At 30.7% G+C, this 11,056-nt stretch overlaps 2 protein-coding genes and 1 long non-coding RNA gene across 5 annotated transcripts in view; 2 read left to right on the top strand and 1 right to left on the bottom strand.

Moving 5' to 3' along the window:
* The first annotated feature begins 592 nt into the window (after positions 1–592).
* On the top strand, positions 593–4,026 carry LOC138936607 (leukotriene A-4 hydrolase-like). Its single transcript, XM_070302152.1, has 10 exons — positions 593–930; positions 1,262–1,377; positions 1,455–1,600; positions 1,672–1,783; positions 1,859–1,927; positions 2,121–2,394; positions 2,509–2,804; positions 2,986–3,240; positions 3,329–3,624; positions 3,701–4,026. The coding sequence occupies exons 1-10, from the start codon at positions 888–890 to the stop codon at positions 3,930–3,932; spliced, it is 1,839 nt and encodes a 612-aa protein (XP_070158253.1). The 5' UTR covers positions 593–887; the 3' UTR covers positions 3,933–4,026.
* LOC138936616 (uncharacterized) lies at positions 1,486–4,341 on the bottom strand. 3 transcript variants are annotated; one of them, XR_011447403.1, is made up of 5 exons: positions 4,201–4,341; positions 3,688–3,920; positions 3,317–3,614; positions 2,144–3,154; positions 1,486–2,061 (listed from the first exon to the last, which is right to left on the bottom strand). It is a non-coding gene; the product is annotated as an uncharacterized lncRNA (long non-coding RNA). The 3 variants fall into 3 exon arrangements; XR_011447401.1 differs by having other exon boundaries at positions 1,487–2,061; positions 2,144–3,614; XR_011447402.1 differs by lacking the exon at positions 4,201–4,341 and adding an exon at positions 4,070–4,185 and having other exon boundaries at positions 1,487–2,061; positions 2,144–3,614.
* Positions 4,342–4,713: 372 nt separating this feature from the next.
* The window catches only part of LOC138936615 (terpene synthase-like), a 33,652-nt gene continuing 27,309 nt past the window's right edge, over positions 4,714–11,056 (top strand). Inside the window, exons 1-3 of the mRNA XM_070302167.1 lie at positions 4,714–4,749; positions 7,618–7,713; positions 7,921–8,075. Coding sequence (XP_070158268.1) covers positions 7,648–7,713; positions 7,921–8,075 — 221 coding nt within the window. The 5' untranslated portion in view covers positions 4,714–4,749; positions 7,618–7,647. The remainder of the gene's footprint in view (positions 4,750–7,617; positions 7,714–7,920; positions 8,076–11,056) is intronic.

Genomic DNA, 11,056 nt, shown 5'->3' with positions numbered 1-11,056 from the left:
AAAATAGCCGACACAACTAAAAATAATTATGTATGCATATTAAACTTTTATAAATATATTTATAATAATATCTTAAAACATCCTACAAATGTCCTGAACCGTCCTGGACATATTCAGGATGATCCTGAGGATGTTTTGTGCTGTCTGGGTAATAATTCGCCAAGTAAATTATTGCTAACTATAAAAAACTAATAATTATTTAAAAATAGAATAATACGTGTTCAATATAATTATTTATTCTACACTTAAGCTCTGTTTTTCTTTTCTGGAATATGCGGTCTCTAACAAAGTACACACATATCCAGAGGATATCCAGAGGACATCCAGAGAATGTTTAACATCCTCTGGATGTACTCTGAACATATGTATTGTTAGGGATCATTTTATTTTAAGTAACTTGAAATATTAGAGGCATCTAATCCATTTAATCGATTTTTTAAAAAATATTTAAATTTCTGAATTTTTTTAATTAAGATTTCTTGGTAAAGAAAGAAAAAAAGAAAGAAGTCTACCTAGATGTATGTATAGGTACATAACTGAAACGAATGAGCCGAATGAATCCATTGTATTGAGTCATCCATGCGTTGCGTATAATAGTTTGATTTGCTATGATTTGCTGAACGCATAAAATGATTATTCGACACTCGTGATTCGTGATTCGCGATCCGATACTTTGTACCGGTAAACAAGTTGATATAATATCAAACAAGGAAAAAAAAAGATAGGAAGAGAAGAGCGGTATTGCGGTATATTGCAAAAAAAAAAGGAAAAAACAAATATCTATAGAAAAAAAAACAAGATACGATATCAAGTTTATCTCGTTAAGAGAGACTTCAATTTAACCCCAGTTACCGAAAGGTATTTGTCAAAGTTAAAACACTTTTGAAATGGCTCTAAGTCCTGGAGATCCAAGTTCTTATGCAAGACCAGGTATTTTTTTAAAGCTGCTATCAATATAATATTAAACATTTAAAAGTAAAATCTGTTTTTTCTTTTTTGTTAAAAAAGAAAAATAAGGGAAGTCCATCATTCTTTAATATGTTAACATATTTGAAAGATGAAATCTCGATATCTTTGATAATTTTTAAGATCTCACACATATTGTTCCATAATTCTCTTTTAGTATTATAATTTATTATATTTTATAATGTCTTTAAATGTATAAAATTTGTTAAGAATACACATGTATAAAATTTTGAAATTTACGTGTTATAAAATTGTGTGTGTTTGTACATAACTCATAAGCTTTTAATTATTACAGATCTTGCAGTTGTAACTCATACGCATCTGGAATTAATTGTTGATTTTGATCGAAAAGTCCTTGAAGGCAAAGCAATATTGCATATAGAAAAAAAGACATTGTCGGCTAATGAAATAGTGAGTAAAAATTTTGTTTTATGTTGAAAAAGAATATGTTTTATATAAATACATATAAATATATATCCAAAAGTTAGATTTTAGATAACCGCAAACTTGTTATATCAAATACCTCAAATGCTGTCGACGGATCTGGTTTAGAACATTCCATAGAAGCTGATGTTGAATTTGAAAGTAAATTGATCGTTCAGTTACCACAGACTGTTGGAGATGATAATACTAAGTAAATATAGAATGCTTTTAAGAAAAACAGATATTAAAAATTATCGATTTATTTGATATATTTCTTTTCAGATGTAAAATTGAGATTACGTATAAAACCTCTCCAGATGCTACTTCATTGCAGTGGCTAACAGCTGAGCAAACTGCTGGTGGTATACACCCTTATCTATTTTCACAATGTCAGGTAAAAATAAATAAACAAATATAATTTTTATAATTTACATTAACGTGTGTAATATATAAATTTATATATTTCTAGGCTATACATGCTAGATCCATGTTTCCTTGCCAGGATACACCATCTGTTAAATCTACATACTCTGCTAAGGTAAGTATTTAAACATAATTAACAGTTATACATTTAATTTGTATTCATTTATTTATATAAGCACAAAAAACATGATATTGAAGTATTGATAAATATATTAGTAAATAAACCAATCAAATATTGTTTTAATTGAACTGAAACAGAGAAATCTAATTTCAATTTCGCACATTGTTATGTAATTTATATATTTTAGATCTCTGTACCAAAAGAACTTACAGTCGTAATGTCGGCACTTTTGGATAGAATATCAGAAAATTCAGACAAAAAAATATATGAATTCCATCAGCCAGTACCGATACCATCCTATTTGGTGGCTATTGCTGTGGGTGCACTAGTGTCAAAACAGATTGGTCCTAGAAGTAAAGTATGGGCTGAAAAAGAATTCATTAATCAAAGTGCATATGAGTTTGGAGAAACTGAAACAATGCTGCAATTTGCTGAACAATTGTGTGGTCCTTATGTTTGGGGTAAAGTATAAAAACTTATTTTAATATATGTATAATAATTTTTTTTATAAATTATAATTCAAGAGATTTTTTCCTTTGTCTAGTTTTATTATATTCTGGATAATATTTACACAGGCATGTATGACATATTAGTATTACCACCGAGTTTCCCATTTGGTGGAATGGAGAATCCTTGTCTGACATTTGTGACGCCGACCATCCTTGCTGGAGATCGTTCTTTAGCCAATGTTATTGCTCATGAAATTTCACACAGTTGGACAGGAAATTTGGTTACAAATGCAAACTTTGAACACTTTTGGTTGAATGAAGGTTTCACTATGTTTGTGGAGAGGAAGATTAAAGCAAAAATGTTTGATGAAAAAATGAGACAATTTGAAGCATTGCATGGTATTGAATGTTTGAGAGAAGAGGTATGTCCTTAATATCAATTAAATAACCAATAAATATAAGCAATAAAACATTACTCGAGAACAATATATTTTAAATATGTGTTGCTGCATTTCCACTGTTATCTTTTCTAAAAGATTATTATTATTATTATTATTATTATTATTATTATTATTATTATTATTATTATTATTATTATTATAGATTAAAAATCTCGGCGAAACCAATCAACTAACGAACTTGATACCAAATTTAATCGGTGTCGATCCTGATGACGCGTTTTCGATTGTGCCTTATGAAAAAGGACATACATTTCTGTTTTATCTGGAACAGCTTTTAGGTGGACCAGAAGTGTTCGAACCATTTCTAAAATCTTATTTGAATACATACAAGTACAAAAGTATAAAGACTGATATATGGAAGGATTATTTGTATCAGTATTTTTCAGAGAAAGTCGAGGTAATTTGCTTTTTCACAAAAAAAAAATATTTAGCATGGCAATATTAATATTTCTAATATTGTAGATAATTTCTACCTTGATTTTTAGTTGCTAAATTCTGTCGAGTGGGATACATGGCTCCATAAGCCAGGTATGCCACTTGTGATACCCGATTACGATAAAACTTTGACAGCCGCGTGTACCGAGTTAGCGAAACGATGGATCCAATGGGACGACAGTACTGCTTCACCTTTCGTCAAGTCGGATATAGAGAACTTGTCTCCTGGTCAAAAAGTAACATTTTTAACCAATCTACATAAATCATCTGCTGTTTTATCACTTGATAAAGTACAATTGATGACATCTACTTATCAATTGGACTTGGTGAAGAATTCTGAAATACGGTATTATATAAGTGTCTCTATTTATGAATACAATTCATTACAATTAGATAATAAAATGCGCACATATCTTTCACAGGTTTATTTGGTTGCGTTTGTGTATCAAAAGTCGATGGGAGCCGAAAGTTTCCGACGCTTTGGACTTTGCCACTGAACAAGGACGCATGAAATTTGTTCGCCCCATATTTCGAGATTTGTACGAGTGGCAAGAGATGCGTCAGCGAGCAATCAATGTATACTTGGAGAAGAAAAATAAGATGATGTATGTGACTGCACACATGTTGAAAAAGGATCTGCATCTAAATGATTGAAACAAATTAAATGGGATGTTTTATAAAATAACACACGATATTAATTTCTTATGTATATGATTATCAGAATGCATCAGAATGTTTCTTTTTATTATGTAAATATAAAAATTGAAATAGAATGTAATTTCCTTGAATACTTTTATTCTTCATTATTAGTGGCACCAAAGCGTTCTTTATTGCATATAAATATTAAAGTAATCTATTAAATATTAAAATCTATTTAATATTAAAGTAATTAGTAATTCTCTTAAAATTAAGGGGATTATACCTATGGCTCTTGCAGATCGACGCGATGATTCGACGCACCATATCCAATGAGAGCTCTGCTTTTTCGAAAAAATAAGACCGGTATTCATAGTCAGTTCTTATTTCAAGACCGTCTTAAATAATGTCTTAAGATGCTAATACGCCTCTGTGATTGGTTTAGGATATCTTAAATGCCGATCCACAATAGGTGATTTAAGCTCTAAGCCTTAAGAAATTAACTAATCACAGTCGAGTATTCTCTTCATACTCAATCATGATTGATCAATTTCTTAAGGCTTAGGGCTTAAATCACCTATTGTGGACCGGCACTAAGATTGTGCTTAAGACGGTCTTAAATATAAGAACTGAATACCGGCCTTAAGCTCTCATTGGATATCGCGCGTCGCGTCATCGCGTTGGTCTGCAAGAGCTATTAGTCATAAATGTAAAAAAATCGATTTTTCAGAAATTTCCTGAAAGTCTATCTTATAAATAATCCCTGAAAGTTGTAATAGCGAGGCCGCTTTCACGAGGTCGGATATACTCGGTCGGGATCAGGGCTCGTGAAAGGGTGAGACACAACGATAGACGCGGGATCAGGCGGCGGGATGTAATGTAGTCTGTTTATTTGCCTCCTTCGGTAATGGTCAATGTACAGAGATGTTAACGAGAGTTTATATCTCCCGAAGCGGGCGCGCGGCGGTTGACAAGGCGCGAGTTATAATAATTGCGCGGTGGTTATTCGGCGCGTTATAATTAGGGTGCGATATAGTTATACCGTGCGCTGTGTATAAATATGTATAAATCGTATTGTACGTATCGACGTACGGTCGTGGTTGTTACGGCGAGCGAAACGTCCAAAAAACAGGGCGTCGGCACATGTACGGCAAGGCCGTGTTTATTTTGACGGCGCGGAATATAATATTCATTATATAGCGCGACAGGTATTTCGGCGCGGCGACTAATTTAGACGTATGGCAAAGCCGCATTTGAATAATGCACCGATATTGGATGCGTTTAGTCGCGTCCCATACAGCACCGAAAGATTGCAGAAACGTTGCATAGACCTTGCATTGAAACATTGTAATATTGCATGGAAATTGCGAAATGTTTCTGCAATGTTACTGCAAGTCTGCGGCAACGTTGAAATGTCCGTCCTTAGAAATATTACAATGTAATATTACAGTAATGTTACGGTGCAATGTATTTGTAATATTGAAATGCGTTGCTACAAATATGCAGAACGCTTTAAATTTGATAGATAAACTTTGAAAATATATAAAGACATCCAAGAGAAATAAGAAAAAAAGATTGTGAATTTACGCAATTACGAGTTTTTTCTCTCTTGGATGTCTTTATATATTCTCGAAGTTTATTTATTAAAATCTGAAATATCGTGTGCATATTAAAAAATTATTATTAAATTTTTGGTTTTATATAGGAATGGAAACTATTTAACAATTCCCTGTTATCTAGTTAACATCGCTATTTTATAAATAATTTACAAGTTTCAGAAAATAGTAATGATTAAATAATTTCATTCATAAAAGTTAAAATTTTACTTATATAGATATTAGACTCTATTTTACATCTTAAGTAGACAATTAACGAATAATTTTAACTTTTTTGGATATTTATGTATCCGATTACTGAACAATCAGTTCAATATCTGAATTCCCTGTGTTGGGATTGTATCGGATAAATTAAACTGATAAAAATAATTATATCTTTAATCTTATTAGCCGCTCTTTGCAAGCTTTATGTAATCATCGTGACTGAAACTTAAATGCGGAATAGATAACGCAACGCGCGCCGAATAGCGGTAAACAAACGAACTAGCGATTACCGAAAACTGTTTTTTGTAATGTTTTTGAAATGTTGCTGTAACATTCTCATAAAATATTACAATTATATGTTCCAATAATGTCTCAACAATATTACATTGCAACTTGCAAGATTGTAATATTACTGCAATATAATTGCAATGTTCTGTGCTGTATGGGGTATTCCCAGATGTTCGGAGAGGCAGTCGGAAATCGAGTACTCCCGATCGGGTGGAGAACTCTCCGTCCCTATTCCGCACGCGGACTTTAGGACAGCCGGTCGGAGTCGAGAAAGCTCGACGAAGTAGCGAACTCGCAAACTCACGATCCGTCTGGCTGGAGCGGTCGGATGTTAAACCGGCGATCTAAAAGAGCGGCGAACACTCCGCTCTCGTTGAGTCGATCGGAAGTTGTCGAGGATTCGCAGACGGCGAGGAAATCGAGAATGCTGGGCGGAGGCTATGAACTCGTCAACCCACGTTCCGTCGTGTTCTGAGAAGTAAAGGATCGGATATACATACCATATATCGGTATATCTCGAGCGTGCAGCTGGAGAGGCTTCAAGTATCGGTCTGATACCGAGTACCGAAATGGATTTCGGCGGCCTTTTTATACCGGAAATCTAATGGTAACCGCGTCGTTTCTTTCTGGTGGGGGTAACGCATATATGTAATACTACTATATTGCTAGTCAAAGTTCAACGCTGGCAAAAACATCATGGTGCAGACGTACAATATATCAACCTCTCGTTCTCACAATTCGTGTACTTTTAATACAATGCGCATGCGCTGGCATATGTAGAGACTAATTTAAAAAGCTATGTTTAGTACTGTTAAAAATGTTTATTTTTATTCTTTGGTACAAAATAATTAGAATCTTTGATAAAAATACAAAACATAAAATAAAGACAATAAACTATATAACGAAAATATATATTAGACTATACATATAGAAAATAATACTAAAAATAAATTTTTATAAAGTTTTGTCTAAACAAAATAAATACTATTGGTGATAAAATAAAATAAATTTTGTATATCTTTGGCGAATATAATTATTTTTGTTAGACATTTTTTGGCTTCGTGAAACAATCTTACGTTTATGTATAATGATATTATACGTTTACATAGTTGATTATCTAGTTAATACATATAAAACAATAATAAAGACGTTTTCTTTATATAATTAAGATCCGAGCTCGGTTCAACCATTATTGAGATCCGATAATTTAAGATATCCGATAATTTAGGATAATTTAAGATAATTTAAGATAATCAACCAGCCGATTCGCGTATAAATACATGGGATGCCTCACTGCTGCGCATAAACTTAACGAAATATTATCGTGTCTCTTGATACTAAGAAAGATAAAATAAAGTAATCGAATTTAGTATATTTTTTCTTTGTATCGTTTTCATTTTCATTTATAGCGTATTAAAGGTCCTCTGTGATATCGACAATTTACAAAGCTATTAGTTAACTATAAGATTTGACGGTTGAAGAAAATTAGAAGAGGCTGAGAATATATGTTTAATAGAAGTCTGTAAAATTTGATAAAAGTCTGTGTCTCTAACGAATTGCAAGATTATTCTCTTTGAAATCTTATAATTTTTCAGAAGAGAGAAATATCGTTTCGAATTGGAAATATGACGAATACACATGAAAATAAGCCATTTTATTACTCTCTGAGCAACGACAGGCAGAAGGATGAGGTTAGTGTTTCTATTGGATTTTTTTCTTTCTTTTTAAATCATTGATTTGTTTGCGATTCTTCTTCTTCTTTCTTAAATGGCACCTGGCCTAAAGATAAGGTCAATATGGCCAAATTTGTTTGTGATAAGTAAACAAATTTTAGTGACTTACAATTATTCAAAGACTAAAATTACATGAAGACTAACAAATTACATGATTTCTCGTAGAAACTGTTGGAACCGATCAAATACTATCTTCAAGTTCCTGGAAAACAAATAACTGTGAAATTAGCTCATGCTTTTAATTATTGGCTAAAAATATCGCCCGACAAAATACAAGCGATCAATGAAATAGTAACCATGCTCTGCAACTCATGCATTATGTAAGTTTGCATTCTGCTCTATTAGTATATGATCTTTTATGTATTTTATAAATTTTCCAATTGCACACTTTTAATTCTCGTAATATATATACTATATGTTTAGATTGTTATATTTTGTTATATTTTTCAGTATCATTTTCTAGCATTAAGAAGTACTACTTTTGTGATGTGACTTTGTTCTTTTTATAATTTATTGAACGACAATTTTTGTTATTTTGTGTTTTACTTATCAAACTATATAACACTATCAGATTTTGTCCGAATTAACGAGAAACTAATTATCTTGCATATTAATTGTAGATTTCAAATATTATATATATAAATTGTTGTTTTTCAAATATATTGTGGCTTTAGACTACATACACACGTTACGTGACACGTTATTACGCGACGCAGTTCACGCTTGTGTGCGTTATTTCTTTCGCTGCTGAATCCGTAACGCTTGTTCTGGCATTATTGCTTCAACCTGCAGTCAGTCATATGGCGAAAATCGAGAAGTTTGAGATTCTGTATATCGGTATATTTCGAAAAATTCTACGTTTATTATAATTAGTTATTATAACACAAGTGTGTCGGAATAATTGTATTTATATCAGTGAATGTACCAAATCCCAGCAAGCAAAATGATGCAAACTTTGCACAAAGTTTGCAGCAAACCCGAGCATGTCTTTACAGCAAAATTGTAACAAGGTGTGTCCGGATAAAGCTTAGCTTTTGCTGGCAAGGCTTGTCGCAATACTGTGATGCACATTTTACGCAAATAATAGAGCAAACCTTGCCGTGCACGGCATGACAGCAAATTTGTGGCAAGAACAGGACAAACCTTGCTGTGCACGGGATGATAGCAAATTTGTGGCAAGAATAGAGCAAACCTTGCCGTGCACGGGATGACAGCAAATTTGTGACAAGAATAGGACAAACCTTGCCGTGTACGGCATGATAGCAAATTTGTGATAATTCTCTGTATAGGATGATTCAGAAACTCTGCGACAAACTCTGAGGAACGATAAATCTCGCAGAGAGGAATATTTTTTGTGAAGCAATCCATCATGTTTTCTGACGCGTCGTTTAAGAATATGCGACCGAGCAGACAAGAGTCTTAGGTGGCATTTATTATAATTATGAGATGATGATAATATATGAATAATTGAAAATGAATTCATAATATAATGAATATATCAATTATATATATATTTACATTTTAAATAAACAATAAACGGATGATTTAAACTTTTTTAGACATTTATCTGCCCGATCTAAGAGAGACAATCAGTCCAATATCTTAATTCCCTATGTTTGGGATTGTATCAGTAATTGAACTGATAGAAATAATTATATTTTTAATCTTCTGTCAGTTGCTTTTTGCAAGCTTTATATACTTCTCATGACTAAAAATCAAATACGAGATGGATGCATATAGCGCGTCGCATAATGATGAACAAACGAACTATAACTAACCGTTTCCTGTTTTCATTATTTAAATAGAATTTAGAAAATTTATATTATTCTTTTGTTCCGACATATCATAAAGACTCTATTTCGTTCACATTGTCAACAATTTTGCTGTTATATAATTTAACTTAATAATGTGCGTATAAATACGGAAAATAATAATAATAACAAAAATATTATTATTAGCCAACAATTTCGTATAATTCAATTGAATATGATAATATCACGATATTATACATGTTTTACCAAATTTTTGATTAAAATATCTAATATATATATTTTATATTAGATTGATGCAAAAATTTATCCCATTTTTACTATTAAATGGTGTTTAGTATCATGTATCGCAAACTCAATTTGCAATCAACATATAACATTTATATGCCATTTCAATGATTATATTTCTGAGTATTTAAAAAAAAAGTTGCCACGATTAGTTGTATTGTATATATTTTGCAAAATTTTGGAAATGGCAGAAAATAAGGAATATTTTTGGCGTATTGTATTTCTTTATTTCCGAAAAGACAAAAACACGTCGCAGACTCAAAAAAAGTTATGTGGTATTTAAAACTTTGCAAAGTTCAACCGGTTCAAGTTTTGAATCCAATGAGCTTATTGGTTTAAATATTCTTAAATTTTATAAACATATATATATATATATATATATATATATATATATATACTTTTAAAAATTATATAGGTATACTCTAATTAACAATAATTGCAATGAGATATTAATTTTTTTTATTTGGATATACACATATACGTATGACATATAAATACATGTATGCGTATATTACATGTTTATGTATATACATAAGTATTTACGTTATTTAATTTTATATTGAAATATTTTGTATATTCTACATAAATTTTGATTATTTCTATAATAATGTTTATAATTAATTAAGAAAATATTTCTATAACAATTGAAGATAAGTAAAATATAACACAACAATATTTTTTTTTAATGTTGGTTACGTCATTACTAAAATTTTTGATCATACTATACTTTATTTATTTTGAATTATTATAAAAATATAATAATAGATTGAAACAAATAATAAATTACATAAAAAATAAGAAAGAATACTCACTAATGCGTTTTGTGGTATTTAAAACTTCACAAATTTCAACCGATTCAGGTTTTAAATCTAATGAGCTTATCGGTTTAAATATTTCCAAATTTGAAACGAGTATAGACATAGTATTAGATTTGATTAATAGCTCGTAGGGCATATTGCCATTATTAAATTAACAAGCCATTTTTGATGGGCGAATTTGAACACCATCTAAATGTATGATCTGTTATATAAAGAAGCCTTTATTAATATTAAAAATATAATCAAACTATACATATATTTACATACATGTATTATTTAAAAAAAGTAAAATATTTGCAATTTATAAATTAAATATAGATTTGACATTTTAATGTAATAAGAAAATAACAATAATATTAATAAAGAAATAATGACGTAATAATATGTGATTATATATAAATATTAATGAATATAAATGACAAAATT

This window comes from Polyergus mexicanus, unplaced genomic scaffold (assembly GCF_030449975.1).
Source record: "Polyergus mexicanus isolate NDT 795.1 unplaced genomic scaffold, iyPolMexi1.0 SCAF_9, whole genome shotgun sequence".
Lineage (NCBI taxonomy): Eukaryota > Metazoa > Arthropoda > Insecta > Hymenoptera > Formicidae > Polyergus > Polyergus mexicanus.
This window is presented reverse-complemented; position numbering and strand designations above follow the sequence as displayed.

Coding starts and splice junctions, on each gene's coding strand:
- LOC138936607 (XM_070302152.1), top strand. CDS start 888: ATGGCTCTAAGTCCTGGAGATCCAAGTTCTTATGCAAGACCAG. Junction 2,395..2,508: donor GTGTGGTCCTTATGTTTGGG/GTAAAGTATAAA, acceptor ATATTTACACAG/GCATGTATGACATATTAGTA. Junction 2,805..2,985: donor TTGAATGTTTGAGAGAAGAG/GTATGTCCTTAA, acceptor TTATTATTATAG/ATTAAAAATCTCGGCGAAAC.